Source organism: Monodelphis domestica, chromosome 7, assembly GCF_027887165.1.
Source record: "Monodelphis domestica isolate mMonDom1 chromosome 7, mMonDom1.pri, whole genome shotgun sequence".
Classification (NCBI taxonomy): Eukaryota; Metazoa; Chordata; class Mammalia; order Didelphimorphia; family Didelphidae; genus Monodelphis; species Monodelphis domestica.
This window is the reverse complement of record NC_077233.1, coordinates 190398480-190421563: the sequence shown is the minus strand read 5'-3', so window position 1 is coordinate 190421563 and position 23084 is coordinate 190398480. Positions and strand designations below refer to the sequence as shown.

General features: G+C 35.4%; 1 protein-coding gene across 6 annotated transcripts in view; it reads right to left on the bottom strand.

Moving 5' to 3' along the window:
• Positions 1-23084, bottom strand: part of LPAR1 (lysophosphatidic acid receptor 1) — a 131954-nt gene that overhangs the window by 42473 nt on the left and 66397 nt on the right. For all 6 annotated transcript variants that reach the window (XM_056806212.1, XM_056806210.1, XM_056806208.1 and 3 more), the window contains one exon: positions 18686-19433. In XM_056806212.1, coding sequence (XP_056662190.1) covers positions 18686-19433 — 748 coding nt within the window. The remainder of the gene's footprint in view (positions 1-18685; positions 19434-23084) is intronic.

Sequence of the window (23084 nt, the reverse complement as noted above, 5' to 3'; positions counted from 1 at the left end):
GTCTTCAAGAATGAAGAACATTCTCAAAACCTTCCTGAAATCCATACGTACTGTGTGCATGCTCTTGATCTATTACCCTAGCAACTCTGTCTAAAAAATGAAAATGAGGCAACTGGCAACTGTTTTTTAATGAACACCAGTGTTAGCTCATGGTGATCACCTCTTCCCTTTCTAAGTGTTCTCAAAACACTCTCCCTTCCCATTCCCACAATCAAAACAAAAAAAAAAGTTCAAGAATTTTATGAGGAGTTGAAAACAAATGTATTCGAAAGCTCCTTCCCATTTTTAAAAATCAAGGCAATTTTTGTCTACTTCTGATTCAAAGCCAATCTCAATCACTTAGTAGCTGTGCAACCATAGGCAAGTCATTTAACCCTGTTTGCCTCAGGTGTCTTCATTTGGAAAATGACCTAGAAAAGGAAATAGCAAACTACTCCTGGTATTTTTTTTTTTACAAGAAAATGCAAAAATGGGGTCAGAGAGAGTAAGGCTCAACTAAAATGACTTAACAACAATAAAAAGTACTGCATCCCTTATCTAGTTCACCAAGATTCCTCAAAGATTAATTGTATTCACAAGCTCTTTCAATAACCTGAATTGTAATTTAACCAGATTTGGGTGTTCTCTTTCCATCTCTTCATTACTCTTAAGTAATTCTTCCCTGTTATATATTTTTTTCTCTTTTGTTCTAGTCGGAAAAGCATTCTCCTTTGTAAACATAACCAGATGCAAAACAGTTCAGTTCTTCGGCTATCATGACGTACCCTTGTGCTACACACCCAAAACATAGTCTTATCCCATCTTTGATCCTCCTCTGATTTCAACATAACTTTAAAGGTCCTTTTCTGTTAATCATTAATTGACATTTTCAGGTTGTTCTAGGCTTTAGCCTTTTTAACATTCTCACTCTTTTGTAGTCACCCTTATTACTGCTAACTTGCTAATAGCGATGTAAAGTTACATCACTTTAAAATCTGAAGTTCCTGATGAGGTCCTGACATAGTCACACTACTCTGAATTGGGCTCTCCTTTTTATTTCTTTATTTGTGTTTGCAACATTGGAGTTTTTCATTACTGAGTAACCCCTGTCCTCTTAGGGTACACTTCATGTGTAAATTCTCAGGTCATGAAGTATCAGTCTTGTCTTTGAACTTTCTCCAAACTGTTCCCTCAAAATCTAAGGTAGACTCAATTCAAATCAATACAAACAATTCAAATCAATACAAAAATGGTCATTAATAATTTGCAATTTCTTCTATTTGTTCATGTCCTTTGATTGCTCAGCTATGGAAGGAATGGTTTGGGGTCTTACATATTTCTGTTAATTAGCTATAGATTTTGGGTGTCAGAAAGAAACAAAGGACATGATGAACACAGAGAAACATGGGAAAATTTTCATGAACTGATGCAAAATAAAAAAGGAAGAACCAAGCAAACAATATACATGATGATTTATAAAACTTTTTCTTCTTCATGTTTTTATCTTTTTTTCATGCACTAGCTACATTAAAGCTGGGCCTGTCATCTAGCCTCTATCTGCTGCTTCACTTTCTTCATCTATAATGGGGATAATAATAGCACCTACTTTCAAGAGTTTTTGTGATAATCAAGTTAGATATTTGTAAAAAGCATCACAAACCTGAGTACAAGATATTAATACACTGCTTCTATGATATGAGTACATTAAACCAGAAAAAAGCAGACTCGAATAACTTTTAAATGAACTAGCATTCAACCATCTAAATTTTAGCATACTTGGGAAAGTAAGACACACTTTTTCTGCATAAATTATACCTACTGACAATTTCCCCACTTATATTAATAGTGCATATCACATAAAACTTCACTAACCTTTCAAAAGGAGAAATACAGAAAAAATATCAGAGCAAGAACACAAGCCCATTGTGGATTCATTTTAGTAACATCTCTAAATAAAAGCCTCTCTTTAGTGGACCTACATTCGTACAGTCAGAAAATGAAGCTCAGTAAATAGGCATAAAAATATGTTAATTTACTCCAAATATAGAATGTATTTACTTATGGCCCCACACAAGATAAAATGTGACTATACAGGGTTAAGGAATACTTCAAGAAATGGAAATTTGGAAATAAATACACATTGGAATATTAACCTTAACTTCATTTCAAAAGACTGCCAAACACATCCTTCTTTGACCACCCATCATGTTTATGTCTGCCTCACTTGTTGAAGGTAAGTGAAAAACTGCCCTGGTTTGAATCACCATCTTCAGATCAGGGAGTATAAGGATAACTGCAAGGTCAGAACATGGGATTGGGGAAAAGTTAAACAAGCCTTTAATGACCAGCTCAAAACAGAATCGATTGGGAACAAAGAAGAGGCTGGACCATACTTAGGGGCTCTTGAACCTAGTTTTTTAGAAATGTTTTACTTTATGGATTTAAAATCCTCCCGTTGAAATTTAGCATTTACTTCATTTTTTTTAAAGTTCTGAAAAAGGCTCCCATATGTTTCATTACACTACCAAAGGGGTCCATGACTAAAAAAAGGTCAAGAACTCCCCAGCTAGATCATCACTTAAGGCTTTGTTCAGTTCTAAAATGACATTATCCTACAAGCATTTATTCATTTAATGCTTTTCACATTTGAAAGAAAGGAAAAGCAGGGTGAACATAATGAGCTTCTCTTTTCACAATGAGGGTCTTTCTCAAAAGTCCTTCATTCAGAAAACATCTGATTTACATTTCAACTAGGTTCCATTTATTGGTTCAAACTCTGAATCCCCTGAAGTGATCACATTATTTGAATTTGCACTGCATACTTCCATTGGGTTGGAACCAGTATCCCTATTTTACATACTTGCAACTTTATTCAAAAGTTCAAATTTTAATATAGGAGTCATTGTTCATGCCAATCAAGAAAGGACTATAATGGGCTAGTGTGGCAAAAACTGACAGGTCGAAATCAAATGCAATTGTTACTATTTTTAATTGAGAAGATACAATCTAATGGCAACATTTCACTGCTGGGAGCTCATTCACTAGAATAATGTGCTCCCAGGCACAGATTTCCATCATACAATTATTCCAGTGGACACTCCCTTCTGCCCTTTCAGGTGAGACCAACTGTGGCTCTCTGGATCTTTAGCCCTGTGGTGGGCATTCATAACATACGAAGCCAATCCCAGGAGCAGTGACATCCACGCCATCCATAACCAAGGTTAACAGCAGCAACAATGTCAAGACCAAAGTCAGTTTTTTATGAATAGTAACTATTCTTGCCTTAATAGTGAGCGGCATAAGGGTCACTCAGGTTCTCTGCTACTGGAAAAATTAATGGGAAAGGAGGATACATTCATTTTTGCCATATATACAGTACGGTTTCAATAAAGTTATCTCAAAAGGAACATACATACATCACATGCTGATAAATGACTGTGACTACTTCTGGTCAAGCACCTCCTACTATTTCATCACTCACAGTACTTAGAATGTGAACCCTTTAAGGAAAGAGGCCATGTTTTTGTTTTTCTTTGCATTCCCAGAGTTTAGCACAGTGTCTGGCACAAAGCAAGCATATAAAAAAATTCCTCTTGACTGTCAGAAAAGAATCTCCCCTTATGTTTAGATATAAGAATGTGTAGTCATTCATTCACATCTAGTAGTTCCAAAAAGCACAAACTGAACCAAGTCACCTTTAGATGCTCCACATGCCCAAAATTCTTTTTTCAAGAATGATTTAGAGCAGCAGCTAGGTGGCTCAGTGGATAGGCCTAGAGAGAGGAAATACTGGGTTTAAATCTGGCCTCAAACACTTCCAAGCTGGTTAAGCCACCCTAGTCCTTACCACTCTTCTGCCTTGGAATCAATACTTAGTATTAACTCTCAGATAGAAAGTAAGGATTTTCTTTAAAAAAAGAATAATTAGAATACCTTCAGAACAGAGTAGCTAGAAAGGAGAGTAGGGCAGAAAGCTACTGCTTACTAGCTTTCTAAACTTGGGGAAAACATGTGAGGTGGGAGATTAGAATATATCTAATCCATCCCCCTAAACTTTACAGATGAGGAAATGGAGTCCCTGGGAAAGTAAGTGATTTGCCTCCTCACACTGCTAAAAGGTATTCAAATTCACAGACCCAGACATTTTTGCTAGTTGTATAATCTTGGATAAATTATTTAAACCATCTGCCTCAGTTTCCTCATTTTAAAAATGGGGATAGGAATAGCACCAGCATTCCAAAGTTGCTGTGAGTATTGAAATAGGATAGTATTTGTAAAGCATTTTGAACACCTTAAAATTCTTGGTAGCTATTAATAGGTATCAGCCAATCAATTAGAATTTAGAAAGTGTCCAATATGTGCCAGACATGCCAAGAGTTAGAAAGGCACAAGACAATCTCTATTCTCAAGGAATTTATAGTCTAATGCAAGAGGCAACATGAAAACAATGATGTACAAACAAGATATAAACAAGGTAAACTGGAAATGATCAAAGGAGAGGAAGCACTAATTAGCATTAAAGAAGATTGAAAAAGCTTTCTTGTTGCTGTTCTGTTGTTTTTCAGTCCAACTCTTTGTGATCACATTTGGGTCATAAACACTGGAGTGGTTTGCTATTTCCTTCTCCACCTCATTTTAAAGATGAGGAAACTGAGGCAAACAGGGTTAAGTGACTTGTCCAGGGTCACACAGCTATTAAGTGACCAAGGCCAGATTTGAACTCAGATGAGTCTTCCTGACACACTCTTACCTGGGACTTGAAAGAGACCAAAAGCAAGAATGAAGAAAGAGAAAATTTCAGGTATGGGAGATATATGGTGAAAATGCCTAGCAATGAAAGACGGAGTGTCTTATTCAAAGAACAAGGAAGCCCATCATGGGCAGGAGGACTAAGATTTGAATCTAGGTGTTATAATTCTACAGCCTGCTCTCTTCACTGTACCTCATAAAGAATGTCCCTGTACTACCAACTCAAATGATATAATGACCAGATGGTGCTTTGTAAAATGTAAAATGCTATGTAAAAAAGAACTATTATTAGAATAGAACCAGAGAGGAAAAACATAAACAAAGCTGGCATCAACCTTCTCTGAAATTATTCTCCTTCTATACATTCTTTAGCGAAAAAGACATTTTTGAAAGAAAAAAATGAAAGACTTCATTGTAACTAAGTAAACAATCCCTAAGCTAGTGTGCAGATAACAGTAATTCCTTTTTTAAAAATATAGCTCATGTAAAAAAAAAATCCAACACTCTGAAAAGAAAATATTTTTCCACTGGTATCTTGGCCAACATACATAGCACATGTAAATAACCACTGTCGATTTCAATAGCAATAATGGAACTTTGAGCAAGATTGAAGACATCCCTTAGTTTATTAGATCTCAGTAAAGCTCTGTCTTTAAAAAGTACCAGGCTATTTGGATGAAACTGGCCATCATCTAAAACACACGTTTGCAAGACAATTCCCTTGTGTCATTGGTGGCTCTTGATATTTATTTATGTAAGTGAGACTGGCTAGAACATACCAACCAGCTTTCAGCCTAGTCCGGACTGTGGCTTCACTCAACTTTCTAGCCGGGTAACAGAAGGTCAAACAGCTCATTTATATTACAAAAGTGAGTCAGCAACTCAGTCGAGACAAAAACCCAAGATGCTTGGCTTAAAACCGCAAGGCTACATGCTTATTTGTTATCCAAAAACCTGCTATTTGGGCATGGAAACCACCTCACAAGAGTGGACGAGGCATCCTTCCCTCAGACCAAAAAAAGAAAGAATTCTCCATTTCCACTGTAGCACTGAAATTAGAACACTCTCCAGGCTGGTCATTCGTAGCCTCTGGCACAGAAAAACTCATATTCCAAAATAGCAGCTGATTTATCTATGGCATATATATATATATATATTATGAATACTTTAATTCCAGGTCAACACTATGGTACCCAGAAAGAGTAACCCTTATAGCGCCTCTGAGAGGTAGATGGGTTAAAAAGAGATTTTCTGACTATGGATAGGAGAGTCAGACAAAGTGGAAAGACATCTTTTCAGAACAAATTCCTTCTCCATCACTGTACTTGAGGATATTGCCATAGGGCACTTAGGTGGCACAGTGAATAGAGTGCCAATGTTGGAGTTAAAAAGATTCATCTTCCTGAGTTTGAATCCGAATTAAGACAGTTATTACCTGTGAGACCCTTGGCAAGGCACTTACCTCTGCAAATGGGGTCACATTGAGTTGGATGTGACTGAACCAAATGAACAATCACCAAAGTTGTAAAATTCTTTTTGAACCTAAAAGCACTATACAAATGCTAACTTGAAAAAGTAAAATAATTACCACAAATGGATCAACAATATCATCTTTACACAAAGGAAGGCCAATATCACTACTATTTTATTTATTAGTATAATACCTAGCAAACGGTAAGCACTTAATAAATATTTTATCAGTTTTAAAGAATGTTTGGGGAGAATTCAAAACATGTCATCATTCATCCCAAAGCACTGAATGAGTAATAAAACTTTTCTCTTTCTGTAAGTATATTGGCTTGCAGAAGGTATTCATTTGAATCAAATTAAAATTTAAAAAAATAGTAAAACATACTTCTCTACCCCATATAAAGGTCTAGGCCTCCCAAAGGGAGTTTTTTCCCTTTATAATAATATATGCAAGACTGAGGCAATGCTAGAATTTCCACAAGCTATAGTCCTGAGAAGTCTAAAGGAAAATAAATCTTGATTTTTATTATTATTATTAAATGAAAAGGGAGCAAATTTCTGTGCCATTTCCCAAGGGGAAAATCATGAATTAGTAGGGATTTTAAAATATTTTAAGCAGAAAAAAAAATCTGTTTTAGAAATATCCTTGTGCTACTGCAGCCCTTAGATTATAATTATTTTGAAGACAAGGATTTTGATCTTAAATTTCCCACTCTACTCTAAAATTCTTCTAACTTTCATTTTCCAGAAACAATATAATGCAGTAAATTTCACTAACGAGAAAGTAGAATGTTGAATAAGCAAGGAAACACACTTTTGGCCTTAAGAAAGTAAAATGCCACACTGGAGGAAATATTCAGAAAGCTTTTCCCACATTTTCCAAATTAAAGGTTCAAGTTTCAATTGTTTCTGCTTTACAAAACTTTCTTAGGGTTGTTTTTGAAAAGTTCAGTGATGATAAAATTCTTTAATTACCAGACACACTTCAAAAGGCTAGAAAAGGAGACAATGTTCCAAATTATTTTTTCAAGGGTCAGTGGAAAAGATATTTTATGAAGCAAAAAAGTATCATTTCAAGAGAGCTTTTTTTTTATTTTTGTTTTTACCAACAATAAAAATATGGAAGTAATACATCTTTTCTCATCTATCAATGTTTAAGAATGATAGGTGGCACAGTAGATACAGTGCCAAGCCTGGAGTCAGGAGAAACTGAGTTCAAATTTGACTTCAGAAACATCCTAATTGGGTGGGTAAGTCACTCAACCTCTATTTTAAAAAAAAGAATTTCTAACATCAAAACAATGATCATGAAATTTGGCCAATAATGCAATTTCTACCAAATATATATTAAAATTATAAATAGAATACATTATAGGATAGTTGCACAAGCATAGCTATCTTCAAACTAGCTGATTTGAGATTGACTCAGCCACCAGCATTGGGAGGGGAGGGACAAATGTGAGATTAACAGTAAGTTAGAAGAAGTGAGGCAACTAAATTGAACCAAATAGAAAGATTATAAAAGTAATAAGGAAAATCACCTGTATTTCCAAGCTACACTGTACTGGGAGTAAAAAATAAGAGAAAGTACCCAGGAATGTTGGCATAGCTATACACGGAGAAAAAATTTCAAGCATCCTTGAAATCTAGGACAATTAATAAAAATGATCATCTGACATATGCAGTCTTCAGTGGGCTAATAGATAGCCAACTGAAAGGCAAAGGAGAAATGAAAGTTTAAAACAATATTGAGGCTTCAACTCTATCAGTCAAACTGGAGAAGATGATAAAAGATGGAAGTAAAAAATGGAGGAGTTGCAAAGAAGTATACTTAATGCACCATGAGTACACCAGGGGTTGGTTGGTTAGTCCAACTATTCTGGAAAACAGCTTAGAATTAAACAAGAGAAGTCGCTAAAGTTCTTGCCTTTGACTCAAAGATTACAATGATGGGAATATATCCCAAGGAGGTTAAAGGTAAAAAGCAATGGGAATCTTATATACAAGAAAATATGTAATAAACAGCACCTTTGTAAGTAGTAAAAAAAAAATTCCAAAACTGAAAAAAAACTAAGTATCCATGGAATGGGGAATAGTTGAACAAATTAGGATACGTGAATATAATGAATGTGCCATAAGAAACTATGAATATTGGAGCAGCTAGGTCACACAATAGGTACAGTGTCAAGCTTGGTGCCTGGAGGCCCTGGGTTCAAACCCGACAGACACTTCTTAGCTGTGTGATCCTGGGCAAGTCCCATTTTTGCCTCACCTTTGCCACTCCTTTGTCTTAGAATTAATACTAAAGACAGAAGACACTTTGAAAGATAAAGATAATAGATGATAGAAGGGTCTCATATGCTGTGGTCCCTGCAGTCAGGAAAAGTCAGACACTTGACTGAGTGACTGAAAAACAACAGACAATGAAAATCATGAGTCAAAATACTTTTAATTCACTTTTGAATTTTTCTCAAGATATTAGATTTTTGCCAAAAATAAATGAGGGTCTCTAGTCACACCTTCTTTATCTTTTTCTACTGTAAGAAAAATACACTCATCTAGAATAGTACGCCTCTAAAGCCTGTTTAGGGACAGAAAGTTACTAATGTCCAGACTCCAAAATTACTAGTTCCAGTTCTCAAGTTTACAGGCTTATTTTTCCCTTAGGGCTGAATGAATATACAAGGCAGAGATTCTGTGCCACAGGCCCCAGGGAAAGCTGGCAAAGTCGGCATGAGCTCCTGAAAAATAAAGCTGTTCTGTCCCTCGTGGACTCAAGCAAGGTCATCTCATTCTTTGTACTTAATCATTCCCCTGTGTAGGCACTTTAAGCCCAGGTTCCTATGTGGTCATCTTCTCTCTACTAAGAGAAAGGAAAATATCCCAAGTCAACGAAATCATGTCTGCCACATGAAAAGATGCTTCTCAGTGCAGGAATACTAAGTTAGAATGATCTCATGGAAAGCCCAATTAAAAATTCAGTTTTTCTTGTGTCAACAGAACTCTAATGGGAGATGAATAGGTGAAGCCATGAATTTCCAGTCACCCTAAGCCAAATTAAATCCCAACTATGCTCAAAGATCTTGTTACTGATGTGTCACCCAACTACATCCTAATGTTTGCTTTGGAGCATTAAAATAACCCTTCTATTGGCACAGAAGGTCTGTCAGAGTTTAAGGAAAGCCAGGGCCAGGCTCAGTCTAGACAATATCATCTTCATTGAAATCCTTGAGGTCATTCAGTTTCCTAGAGGCAACAGGGGCCACCTTAGACTTTAAAGAAATGTCAGAAGAACTAGCTGGTGCAGAACATCCCCTTGCAGAAAGTGGAAAAGTGTTTAATTCATACAAATCTCCCTGTGTTTTTATGAATTCTTAACATTCACCATTTATTCCAAGTGATTACATATCATATATTAATACACTAAAGAAATCAGATAATAAAGACATAAAGAGTACCATTTCCACTTATTTTTATATTTAAGTCAAAATATTTAAAGTTAAAAATCAAGCAGTTAAGGGCTAGAAATCATCTGAAGGAGCCATGTTCTCAAAATGAGTCTATTTGGGAGAATCATTTTTGTACCACTGGAATTGTTCTTTAAATTCTTAACATAATTAATTTGTAATTGCATTTGTTCAATGGTTCCCCTTCTACCTATTTCCCTTGAGAAGTTCATATTATCACATTTGATTCTCACAACACTATGAGATGCTATTATTATTCCTATTTTTCAGATAAGGAAACTGAGGCAGACAGCAGATAATTGACTTGCCCAGAGACACAGCTAATAAGTGTCCAAGGCAGGATTTGAAATCACATTTTTCCAACTCCAAATCCCATGTTCAATCCACATAATTGTTATGATTATTCAATACCCATCCTCTTTTAACTCACTTATCTGCAATTTGTTTTGTATACATTCATTAGATCCTGATCTCTTCCCTCTTGTTACCTCATCCAATCTCAGATTCCTAGAGAATACTTTTATTGCTATATTTCATTTGTGCCTGACAATATATCTCTCTCATTCTATTCTGTTTTACCTTCCCAGATCAAATAAGAATGACCTTATATAAGTCATTAATTTTCTTAATTTTAGTAACATTAATTTATAATGCCCCTGCTAAGAAATAGTTTTGTTCTACTCTTTTTCTTAATTCTTTCCTTCTTTGTAATACTCTGAAGTCTATTCTCCAATAATGTTTTGTTTTGTTTTGTTTTAATGAGGTCAATAGGGTACAATAGAAAGTACTTTATAACCTAAGACCAGGAAAGGTAATCCTTTTGTTTGCATTCATCTCCTTCCTTGACCCTTTCCATGCCCTGCAATCTTCCTTTTGAAGTTCTGATCCCTATGACCTTAGGTCATGCTCTCCAGACTTCCACAGTGTCTTCTATTGGAAGTTATTTCTAAGAAGCAAGATCTTAGACTTCAGAAATTGTGTTCCTTAAGAGTTAACCTCCTTCCTACAGAATTCATTTCAAGAACACCATATAACCCTCTTTTAGCTCTGCAGAAGTGTTTTCTGAAACTAAAGAAATACCTCTTTTCTCTTGGTGGAACTCAACTTTACTCTTCCCCCTTGGGAGCTGAACCCTACCATTCTATCCTTTCTGTTGATGCTCTATGGATCCTTTCCTCTTGGTAGAACCAAATTCTAGTCTTTTCATGGTAATATAAATTTCATTGTTCTACCCTTAAAAGACTCCCATATTTGAGTCTTGATCTTTTCATGGCACACACTTTATTCCATATACTCTTCTCCTCATTCCATTCAGGAATAATTTATCTTTATTTCTGTATTTTCACATTGTCACTAATATTAGTTTATAAGATGATTTTTTTTGTCCCTGAAATATTAATTCACTTCTCCCTTCTTTCCTGATTTTTCCTGTTATGTTTTCCCCTTCTTAAAAATTTTAGTTCATTGTTGCTCTCTTCAATTCTTATTATTTCAGTACTATCTGGGAGTATTTGACCTCCTTAAACAGTCGGTTTGCATACTGAGTAGCTTGCTCACATCTGAGTTCTTTTGAAGGAATGACTTGACTTCTTTCCTTGTGCTGAATGTTCACTACTTTCTTTGATGCTTCAGTTCAGCTTTGCAGGATATGTTATATTTGGGTGCTATCCAGTCTTTGCGTTTCAGATTATCATGTTCTGATTTTTCCTAGTATTTATTATAAACAAGGAAGAATCTTTTGTTATTCTGATTGCCTGTCCTTGAAATGGGAAGTGTTTTTTAATCTTGATAATATTTTTAAGTGTTCTTTAAAGATTTAATTTTTTTATTTGATAAAATTTTATCATGGTAGGTTCAGTTTGGGGGTTTCTTTCTGTTAGTGTTCTAAGGATTCTCTTGATATATACTTTGTAATGTTTATGGACAAATTTCCTGTATTACTTTCAGAAGTATGGAATTCAAATGTTCTTTTTTTACAATGAGATTATACCTTTGTATCCTATCTTTGGACCCAGTATTCTTTAACACAGTTCTTATGCTTACTGCCAATCCCATCTTAAAATTTTAATTTTTCATTCCCCTTTCTTTTTTGTGTTCAAATCTACCATATGAATACTCCTATGCCATAAGAAATGATGGAGGGAATTAGTTCCAGAAAAAATAAGGAGACTTATGTGAACTGTTGTAATAATTTATATTGTAAAGATAATTAATTGTAGAAAAACTTAACTCTTATCAACACAATGACCCAACAAAATGCCAAAGAACTCATGATGAAACATGCTATCCATCCTCTCTATTTAGAACTGATTCAGAGGACAGATCTAAGCATATTTTTTTTTTCATTCTTTTTCTGGTTTGTTTTGTTTGTTTGAAACATGGCTAATGTTTGCTTTGCATGACTTCATATTTATAATGGTTTTTATATTTCTTGCCTTCTCAGTGGAGAAGGAGAAGAGGACAACAAACCTGGAACTGAAAATAAAACTGAACAAAATTTTAAAAATACTACCAAAACTTTTTTTTTCCAGAGGAAAATTTGTTGTTTTTGGAAGCATCTGTCTTCTCTTCTAAATACTCTAGTCTCAATCAATTTTTAAAAAAATTGTTCCTTAAAAGATTTAATTTCCATCTTAATTTCTTTTTTTTCCCATTTAATTCTTTGGATATTCTCCTGAACCATGACTTCTTGGAATTATACCACTATCATTTTGGGACAGAGAAAGAAAGGGAGAAAAGGAGAGAGTGGGAAGGGGAAGAGAAACATCTTATTTCTCACTTTCTCACTTCATATAGTCCTGCTTTCAACCACTACACACCATGGATAAAATGTCTGAGATTCTTCCTAATGTAGTAGAAATCCTGTAAGTAATTAATTGTTGAGGATATTGCAAGCTTTGGTGATCACTTAAGAACATGTTAACCAATTATGAATATTGCAAAATAACAGAAATTAAGTTATTTAGCTTCAATAGGCTGACAAGTAGGAGTCAAATGGAAAGAATTCTGATCTAATCAAGCAGATTCTCAACATTTTATCCTACACCTAGCATTTTTTTTTTGTTCAGCAGGCATGAATTAATGACCTCCTGGGGCCATTGCAGTTGTCTCCACCCCCCAACCCCTACCCTAATTAGTTGTATTGAAAAAAAATTAATAAAGCAAGAAAATGAAAGAAAATGAAAAACTATATGCTTCAATCTGTGTAGTCAGAGTTCATCAGTTCTCTATCTGGAAGTGGATAGTAGTTTTTATCATGAGTCCTTTGGAACTGTCTGGAATGATTTTATTGGTAAGAATAGCTAAGTCTTTAGAAGTTGCTCATCATTATAATATTGCTGTTATAAAGCACAGTGTCCTTTTGGTTCTACTCACTTCACTTTGCATCAGTTCATAAATCTTCCCAGAGTTTTCTGAAATTACCTCCTTTGTTATTTCAGTACAATGGTATTCCATTCCAATCATATACCATATTTTGTTTAGTCACTCCTCAATTAATGGATTTTCCCTCAATTTCCAATTCTTTCCCACCATAAAAAGGGTGGTTTTAATTGATAAGTGTTTTAAATCAAGAAAAAACAGATCTTACAGTCACTTCCACAGAGCCCTCCTAGAGTTGTCTTCTGAGGTCAAGTAGAATAAGTCTAATCTTCCTTCCACACAATAGCCCTTCAAATACATGAAATCATGTAGCATCTAGCCCTTAAATATCATTTCCAGGTTAAATATAATTCTGATGCCTGAACCCCTCATCCTTCTTATCACCTTCTTCTGATATGTTCCTATTTGTCAATATCTAGAAATTAACCTAATACTATAGAACAGGGAATCTAAACCTAGCATCTGTGAACTTTAGCAAAATAATTATAATAGTTTCATGATTGGATTTTAATATAACTGTTTTCCTTTGTAATTCTATGATTTTAATAGATTTTAAAACTTTATTCTGAGATGGGGTCCATAGATTTCACCAGACTGCCAAAGGAGTTCAAGAACAAAAAATAGTTCAAAATGTATGTTATAGATGTCTAACCAGAGCCTGCAACAATGCAACTCAAGATCACATGTGTTTTGTTCATTTATTTGTTTTTGATTAGCCATTTTTTTTCTTCTCATATTATTAAATCATTCCAAAGAAACCTCTAGGTATTATTTTTTTAAACCATGAACTTAGGGCTAACCAAGCCTATTATTTTCTAATATACATATTTAGTTGATCTTTAACCTAATGAAAACTTTTATTCACCTCATACAATTTTACCAGGAGTCTCTCCCATCAAGGCCATTTACTTTATTGTATCCTAGAGCATTTGCTCTCTTACCCCACCCAGCTTTGTATCATGTAGACATGTGATAAGAGCATTGCCTGTGCCTTCATCTAAAATTGTTGAAAAGAATGGGGCCAAAGATAACTAGTAATCTCCCTCCATGTTGATATCAAAGTACACATCACACTTTAGGTCCAATCATTTGAACAATTCAAAGGCCATGCCATCATAATATAATCTAGATTATATTTCTCTATCTTGTCCATAAAGTTATGGAAAACTTGGCAAATGTGCCAAAACGTGCACAAACTATATTACTAGTAATTCCCTGATTGGTCTAATCAATGTATTAAGAAAGTTTCATTGCTACATTAGGATGTGAACTCATGACACAAATTCGAGTTCATTGGTCTCTAGATTGCAGAAACCACCTTTTTTGTCAGATAAGTACACCATTTCTTAAGTGATACTTTTTCTCAAAAAGAAAAAAACCCAAAGCCCTCACCTTTTGTCTTAGAAATGATACTCTGTCTCAGTTCTAAGGCAGAAGAATAGCAAAAGCTAAGCAATGGGGATTTAAGTGATTTGTCAGAGGTCATAAAGCTAGGAAGTACCTGAGGGTAGATTTGAACCCAGGACCTCCCATCTCCAGACCTGGCTCTCTATCCACTAAGCCACCCAGCTACAAGTAATATTTTTTTAGAAATGGAACCTAGTGGAGTTTCCATCACCGCTGCCTTTAATGGCTTACTTCTGGCGTTACAAGAGGATCTAATCTACTATTGGCTAAAGAAATGACCCCAGAAGTTGACCAATACAATGAATAAAGTCTTTCCCTTTACTGACTTTAATCAGCAAGAAATAATAAACAAATGAAATCAGAACAATGCTCACTATACTAGAGAGAAAAAACTTTGACACTGTTTTCCCTAAATCATTTTTCTCCTCTAAGGAGACAAGAATATACTGAGAGCAACATGAACAAGGGTCTTTTCAGGGTGAACAGTAATGATTAGAGCCATAGAATGATTCAAACTTCATAGCCAACCACAACTGATACCAGTTTCATCATAAAATTCCAGTCATAAGCAAGCAGGGGTTTCTAAGTCTGATGATGTGCATTCATTTACCTTTTTTTTTTAAACCCTTACCTCTGCCTTGGAATTACTGTGTTTTGGTTAGGCAATCGAGGTTAAGTGACTTGCCCAGGGTCACACATTTAGAAAGTGTCTGAGGCCAGCTTTGAATCCAGGACCTCTCATCTCCAGGTCTGAATTTCTGAACCAACTAGCTGCCCCCACATTCATTTTCAAAGTGACTTAAGAATTCAGCTGAACATGCCTAAAAATAAAATTTTACTTGGTATTTAAGAAAACATTATAAAGCTGTTTTCCAAAGGCAATTGTCTCATCATCTTATAGGCCTACTAATATAACCTATTTGGTTCTTCAGTGCTTCTGTGACAAGAGTCCTAATTTCATATCAAAACTGCAGCCTCCCTCTCCCTGTCCTTATCAGGCTTATCGGCTAGTTGGCCTTTGAAATCCTAAAAGGGGCTACATTCTAGGGAGGAACTTGTAAGAAAATTACTAATCATAACAAGTTTGGTTTGGCTCTTTTCACCTGTTATTTTTGTTAGGTATTGGACTAAAGGAATCCTCTCATTTTTCCTAAGCCCATGAATGTGGAATAGAAGGAGAAGACTGAGGAGTCGCCTCTCTTTGTAAAAGAATTTCCACTTACCTTTCCTTTGCAGATCTGAAAGGAAAATCTAGATTACCTCTCTAGCATTATATACAAAGAAATACTGTGTTATCTCTAAAGCTTTACATTCATAATTAAGATAAAAATTAGGCTTAATGACAAAAATTTTGGAAAAAAAAAAAACTTACAACCCTCTGATCTCAATCAAGCCATCAGACTTTCCACAGAATGGGCACAATGTTCTATAATTAAGTTCAAATGTACCCTAGTTCTGACTGAGTAGAATTAGAAATAAAATCCTAGGAGTCTATGGGAATAGAGACAAAGAGAGAGAATAGGAAAGAAGACTAAATGCCAAATCCTGCTTGTGGTAGGTCAGTAATCATTTTAATTGTATTTTAAGTAATGCATCTCATCCCTTTTGTTTCGTTTTTTTCTATTAAGCCAATTACAATTCTTTCCCCTTCCTTAATAACTTTTCCTCATAAGTGAATTGAGGTTTAAACCCAACTATATAACATTTTATGTTGTCTGTAGCCCAAAAACTTTCAGATGCGTTGAATGATTTTCATACAAACTTCTTATAAACTCTAAAGAGAACAAGTTGCAACAATAGATTCAAGTTGAGATCTCCTATTATGTGACTTCCACTGACTTTTATTGCCTCTCCTGTAAAATGGAGTGGAGTGGCGTAAATAACCTTTATTCATCACTCTCAGTTCTATATTTTACAATCATGAAACAAAATGGAAGAGTAGAAATTTTAAATGGATTATATGTATTCTATGATGTCTCTGAGTATAACCTAGAGTTCAATGAATTACCAGTAGTTGACTACAGTATTTAAGATTCTCAGCCTGCAAGACAAACACTACTGGATGTCTAATTCTGAGATCTGTCTGCATCACCATATTCTTTTTTTATTTTGTTGTTGCTATATTTGAACTCCAAGCTCTTTCCCACCCACCCCCTCAACCCTGCAGCAGAGAAATCCAACATTTGACACAGATATATACATATGAAACTGAGTAATACATAGTTCCATGTATCAGTTCTTTCTCTGGATGTAGACAGCATAGGTTCTTTGTAGGTGGTTTGCATACTCATATAACTCAGAATCACATTTACTCTTTATTTTTTTAACTTTTACCTTCTATTTTAGTAATATCTAAGAATGAAGAGCAAGGGTTAGTCAACCAGGGTTAAATTATTTTCCCAGGGTCACACAGCTAGGAAGTGCCTGAGGTCAGATTTGAACCCAGGTCTTTCCAACTCCAGGCCAGGTACTCTATCCACTGTGCTATCTAGCTACCCCCATATTTATTCTTCAAACAATATTGCTCAACAATAGTGTTTGGTCACTCTTCATTATTTTATAAAATTCTTTCCATGTTTGTCTAAAATCAAGGTGCTCATCCCTTCTTGTAGCACATTACTATTCCATCACAATCATACCCATAAGTCATTCAACCATTCCCCAACTGATGGTCATCTTCTCAAATTTCCAGTTCTTTGCACAAATATTCTTAATGCTCAATAATATTAAATAGTGCTTTGCCTGTTTTTTTTTCTTTTTATTCCAAGAGTACACTGACAGGAAAAGGAGAAAGTATAATTGAATCTTAGTCACGTAATAGTCAAACTTTTTAAAAATTACCTGTAATGCTTATCTGGCATCACTTAACACTATACTTCTCTTTTTTTAACTGGACCTGTGATTTCATCAGTATAGAGATCTCCAATAAAAGATTTTTTTATTAATTTAGGCTGGCATCTACTCTGCAACTATTTTAGAGAGCTGCCTGGGGCATTGAGGGGTTAAGTGATTTGCTCAGGGTAATGAAGACAATATGTGCTAAAGACAGGATTCAAATCCAGGTCTTCTTTACCCTAAGCAACTCTCCATCTAGTACTTACTTCATGAGGTTGATAAATCGAGTAACACATTATAGCACTTCCATAATTCTGTCTCCATGGCCTATAGGGCCACAGGTCCATGACATATGAGATATAAACCATCTTATAATTAGGACCTTTTAGTATTTCATTCAATTTCCCTTTTCTTCTGTGAATATGTTGCAAAGCAGCCTTGACTTACACTTGAGCCCATTTTATGGCAAATGATAAACATTCTAATAGATTTTCTTAGTAAAAAGAAAACTATAATTAGATTCCTGTCAAATTAAAAATGTTCTATAGGTGAATTAAAATCATTAAAACTAGTACTTTGATTTATACAATTTGTATTGTTGGGAGATACATTTTCTTGTCTTTTTATATTTAGGATACTTTCATATGCATTTAGATACAACTTTACATGAGAATATGAGACTTTTCTATTCAAAATTTGAAGTATTTTCATCTTCTGCAGAAGTAAAGATTACTTTGTCAGCTATAATTCAACTTGCGAGTAGGTAGGATCACCATTACTACAGAGTTAACCAGAACCAAAACAACTCAGAAGATCAAATATCTTTAGGCAAGAAGAATGTCAGAGTAATTTGTTGAAGCTAATCTAATTTTGTATGGAGAATCTCAGCAGAGGTATTATTTATGAACACTTACCTGAGGTAATTTTAAAAAGTGAACTCCTTTTATCGGAAAATATTGATGAAACAACTACTTCTAGAAATATGTATCAATTCACATAGGAGAAAGTGCTTTGTATATAATAAATGAATTTTAAAATACACGTACAAGGCTTATGACATAACCAAACTATAAAAAGAAAGTCTTTCAAGCTTAAAAAAGCTTTTTTTTAATGAAATTAAGTTTTATAATTTCACCATTACTAAAGTCTTCAATGGATGGCCATTTTCCCTTTACCATCATCATTATAATGCCCCTAGGGGGAACTTCCCACCACCCTTCAACAGACACCTACACTAGCAGACCTAGCATCATTCAGTGTTGAGGTCAGTTTCTTTTTCTTTCCCTGCTCAATAGGCACACACTTTTCTGGACCCACATATTACCAGTTCATCTTTACTGTTAGTTATTAAGTTATTAGGAATTTGAAAAGAAATTTTTAGTCAAGATACCACTTACCAAGCACAATGACCACAGTCTTCAGGAGACTCATCATAGTGTCCCGATTCCTCCTTGGTCCAGAACTATGCCTAGACATTCTCATAGTCCTTTGTCGGACATACCCAAAGATATGGGCATATAGGACCACCATTACTACAAAGGTAACCAAGTTGAAAATAGCCCAGAAGACTAAGTAAGAGTCACTGTAGAGGGGTGCCATATTGGAACAGTTAGTGATGTCGCAGATACAGTTCCAGCCCACACTGGGTATGGCGCCCATTACAATGGCCATGGTCCAGATGACCACAATGACAACCACCACCCGCCGGTTGCTCATTCGGGTATGCAGTTGCATGCGAAAAACTGTAATGTGTCTCTCGATTGCTATAGCCAGCAAATTGGCTACAGAAGCTGTCAGGCTAGTGTCAATGAGACCCTGGCGAAGAAGCCAGGTGCTTACAGTCAATCTTCTTGTATTGGGCCCTGTGTTGAACATTAGATAAAAGTATGCCAATCCAGCAAAGAAGTCTGCAGCAGCCAAGTTAGCCATTAAGTAATAAATAGGAAAGTGGAAACGGCGGTTGACATAAATCGCCACCATGACCAGCAGGTTGGCCAACATGATGAAGATGCACACAGTGATTCCAAGTCCCATCACAAGCTTGCTGACAGTATTCCATTCTGTGGCAAGGTACTTCCCACTCCGGTTGTAAAAGAAGGCAATAGATTCATTGTAGTAGCACTGTGGTTCACTCATAGCCATAGACTGGAAAAGAAAAGAAAAAAGGAGGCATAAAAAGGAAAACAGAAAGGGAAAAGAAAAAAATCACAAATCAGAACTTAAAGACATTCTATCTAGTTAACATAACATTTTCTCTGAATATGGCAGTCATAAAAAGGGAGAAAAACAAAGAATTCGGAAACTTGATGCTATGTAATAACATTCCATGAGCGAAGTTAAAACTATGAGGCTTGTCACACTATAACTGGCCTCAGGATTAAAGGCAGCCGGATTAATGAATTCGAAACAAGGTTTGAGCTTTGTGGTCAAATTTCATGGAAGCCTGTTGGAAATGCCACATGGCAGATGGAGAAATCTTGCTTAAAAATACATCAGTTCACAAAATGAGGCAATTAGCCTACTAGACTTGGGGGGAAAAAATAAATACTTAAAGTCTGTTTAAAGAAACTCAATCCATAGTTGATCTACATATGTAACATGTAGTCCTATTTTTGGCATGGCTATTTCATGTGATTCTCTGACTGACATCTAGGTACAAATAAGCATCCTGGAGAGCAATATCCTATACAGAATTGTAGGCTCTAAACTATCAAAGATATCACAACAGTCCAAAGAGCATAGCAAGTGCCTAATGTGTGCTTAAAATTCCTGTGGCCAGCACTCGCTAACCTCAAAGATTTCCTAGTATCAAACAAATGTCCATTAGCCAAGTTATGAAATGGGATGGCTCAGACTTTAGATAACATCTTTAATAAGACAAATAGATTGATAAACATACATATATATGTGTATACACATATGTAAAGATATGTATAATCTTTACAAGATATATAATGAAGCTTTTGAAGGACAAGCAGAACTATAACTCTCTAGAAAGCAAAATATATTCATGATGCAATATAATGTATTTACATGTATTATTACATGCAATAGAAAGAATTTATTTCAAGACATTTTAAAGGTTAAAATAATTAGTTCAAATCTATTTTTTTATGCTTCAGTATTATCATGTAGACTATAAATGCTTTGAGGACATTTTTATGTTTATCCTTCATGAAACCTTATATCCTGATAGGTGTTCAATAAATAGTGGTTGAGAGATATTTATAAACAATAACTTTCCTGGTTATGCAAATATTAAGCACTGGAGAATGCTAATTAACGTTAGGCAGATGCTAAATGGTTTACAGCATTTTTGAAAGAAACTAAAAGGTCTTCAATGCTAGAAGAATTAAGGCAAAATCGATTGTGTTTATAGCCCTATAATAGACTCTATGGGCAATGCATAATCAGAAGAGGTCTGAAATACTTACAATCATTCAAAGAAACAATATATACATGTGCTAAACCACAGAATGACAAAAACAAGTATGTTATACAAAATGATACCAAACCTTCTACCTAAGAACAGAAGCCATGTAAAGTAGTTGTCAGTGCTAGATAGAAATAGACTAGGAAGGCTATGTGGAATACACCAATCAGATTTTAAAGAAAGGACAGATAACAATTTGAATTGAGAAGCCAGAGTGCATCACAGATACATGAGCAAAGATACATAGACTTGAAATGAAAGAGCCGTCTGGCTAGAGTAAGGGAGCTGTGGGCTAGGTTGCAAATAAAAAGATGGAGAAGAGGGAAGGGAGCAAGCCTTCATTAGGCTGCTATTGTCTCAGGTACAGTGTGAGTGCTTTACAAAGATTACCTCATTTATTCCTCAGGACAACACTGTGAGGTAAGGGTTATTATCATCTCCATTTTACAGTTGAGGAAACTGGAGCAAATACATTAAGCGAGTTGCCCAGGATCATACGAGGTGGGTTTTGGGGAGCTAGTCCACGGAGGACTGAAAATTCTAAGTTTAGATGTAAAATTTTAATATAAGCTGGGGTACTAAGTAGCACAGAGAGCCAGGCCTGGAATCAGATGGATCTGGGTTCAAATCTGACAGAGAAGGAAAGGGAGAAAAGGAAAAGAAAAGAAGGGCAGGGAAAAGGAGGGGAAGGAAGAGATTGGATCACAGGTCTAATCTCTAATCCTTTTGTATATATTACAGTAGGATGGCATTGAGACTACTGGAGCTAGGAAAACCTGGATTCAGGTCAAGCCCCTAGATATAACTTTGTCTGTGTAATCCTAGACAATTCATTTCATTTCTCAGTGTTCTAAATAAGTCATATCAAAATCAACTAAAAACACATTCCTGTGGGTCAGTAGAAAGCCACAAATTAATATTATCTCTGTTGCATTTATTTTGTTAAACATTTCACAATTACATTTTATTCTAGTTCAGAACACATTCATGGGGTTTTGACACCTATGCCAGGAATGCAATCAGCCAGAATTCCCTACATTAATGAGGTCTAGTCCTTACTCCTATTTTATGTATAAAGCACAGGCTTTTTGTTGTTGTCATTAATTTGTTTCAGTCATGTCTGACTCTTCATGACTCCATTTGGAGTTTTCTTGGCAAAGATACTGGAGGAGTTTGCCATTTCCTTCTCCAGTTCATTTTATAAAGAAGGAAACTGAAGCAAACAGGATTAAATGACTTTCCCAGGTCACACAGCTAGTAAGTGTCTGAAACTGGATTTGAACCTAGATCTTCCTGACTCCAGATCCAGCATTCTATCCACTTCAAGGGCAGGTACTAAGATTAAAGAGGACTGCTCTTGGCACATACTAGGCATCAGAAAAGAAAAAGAAGAAATAATGCTCTGAGAAGCTTATAAACCCTTATGAGTAGTAAGACATGTAACAACTATAACATATACTGCAAATTACAACAGGAAAATTACAAAGGAGAGATTAAATATAGTAGTATAAAAGTATTCAGGGAGAGAGATTATTCTGCCTGTAGAGCGATCTGGAAGGGTGTGGGGCTCCAGGGGGTAGTGCCCCAGCTCCTTCTATTCACACAGCCATTGTTCTGTATCAGATTCTTATCTCCTCTTACCTGGACTGTTTTTTTTTTTTTAAATATTCCCTTTTGCTTAGAGGATAAAATTAAACCTTTGGCTTGGCATCCAGGTCCAACTTCTCTTTGTGAATCTCTTTGTACTTCTGATAGGTTTAACCTATTTTCCAATCTTGTTTGGCCACTAATCTTTCACTTTAGTTCATATGAGTCATCTCTCATGCCTAGATTATTTTCTTAATATTCTTCTCCTCAGTTAAGTCCTAAGAGAGATGCCACTTCTTCCAGGAAACCTTCTCTTAAGAATCACACTCCCATCCACAACAGGGTTTAGAGCTAGAAGAGAATTCAGATCATCTAGTCTAATCCCCTATTTTCATATATGATCCTCCTATGATCTCTTTCTCTACAAGTTTTCTTAGAACATTTTGTCCAAGGCCTGCTGCAGTACTTGGTACCTAGTAGGCACTTAAATGCTTAATGGTTGACTGTTTCCCACTTTGGCGCTATCATACCTTACCTAGCATCCTATTTCTAATTTTCGTAGCTGCCCTATCACTTATTAGTTGATAAGTAGTTCCTTGGAGATAGGAACTAGCTCTAGTTTCAATGTCATATCCCCAGGACTTTGAAAAGTTTTAAACACAGAAGCTACTTAATAAAGTTTGGTTGTACTGAATTAGCCAATTGGCCAAAACAGCATTATCAATCCACACTAAAAAAAGTTTACGTGTATCTCTCATAAAAAAAAATATTTGTTT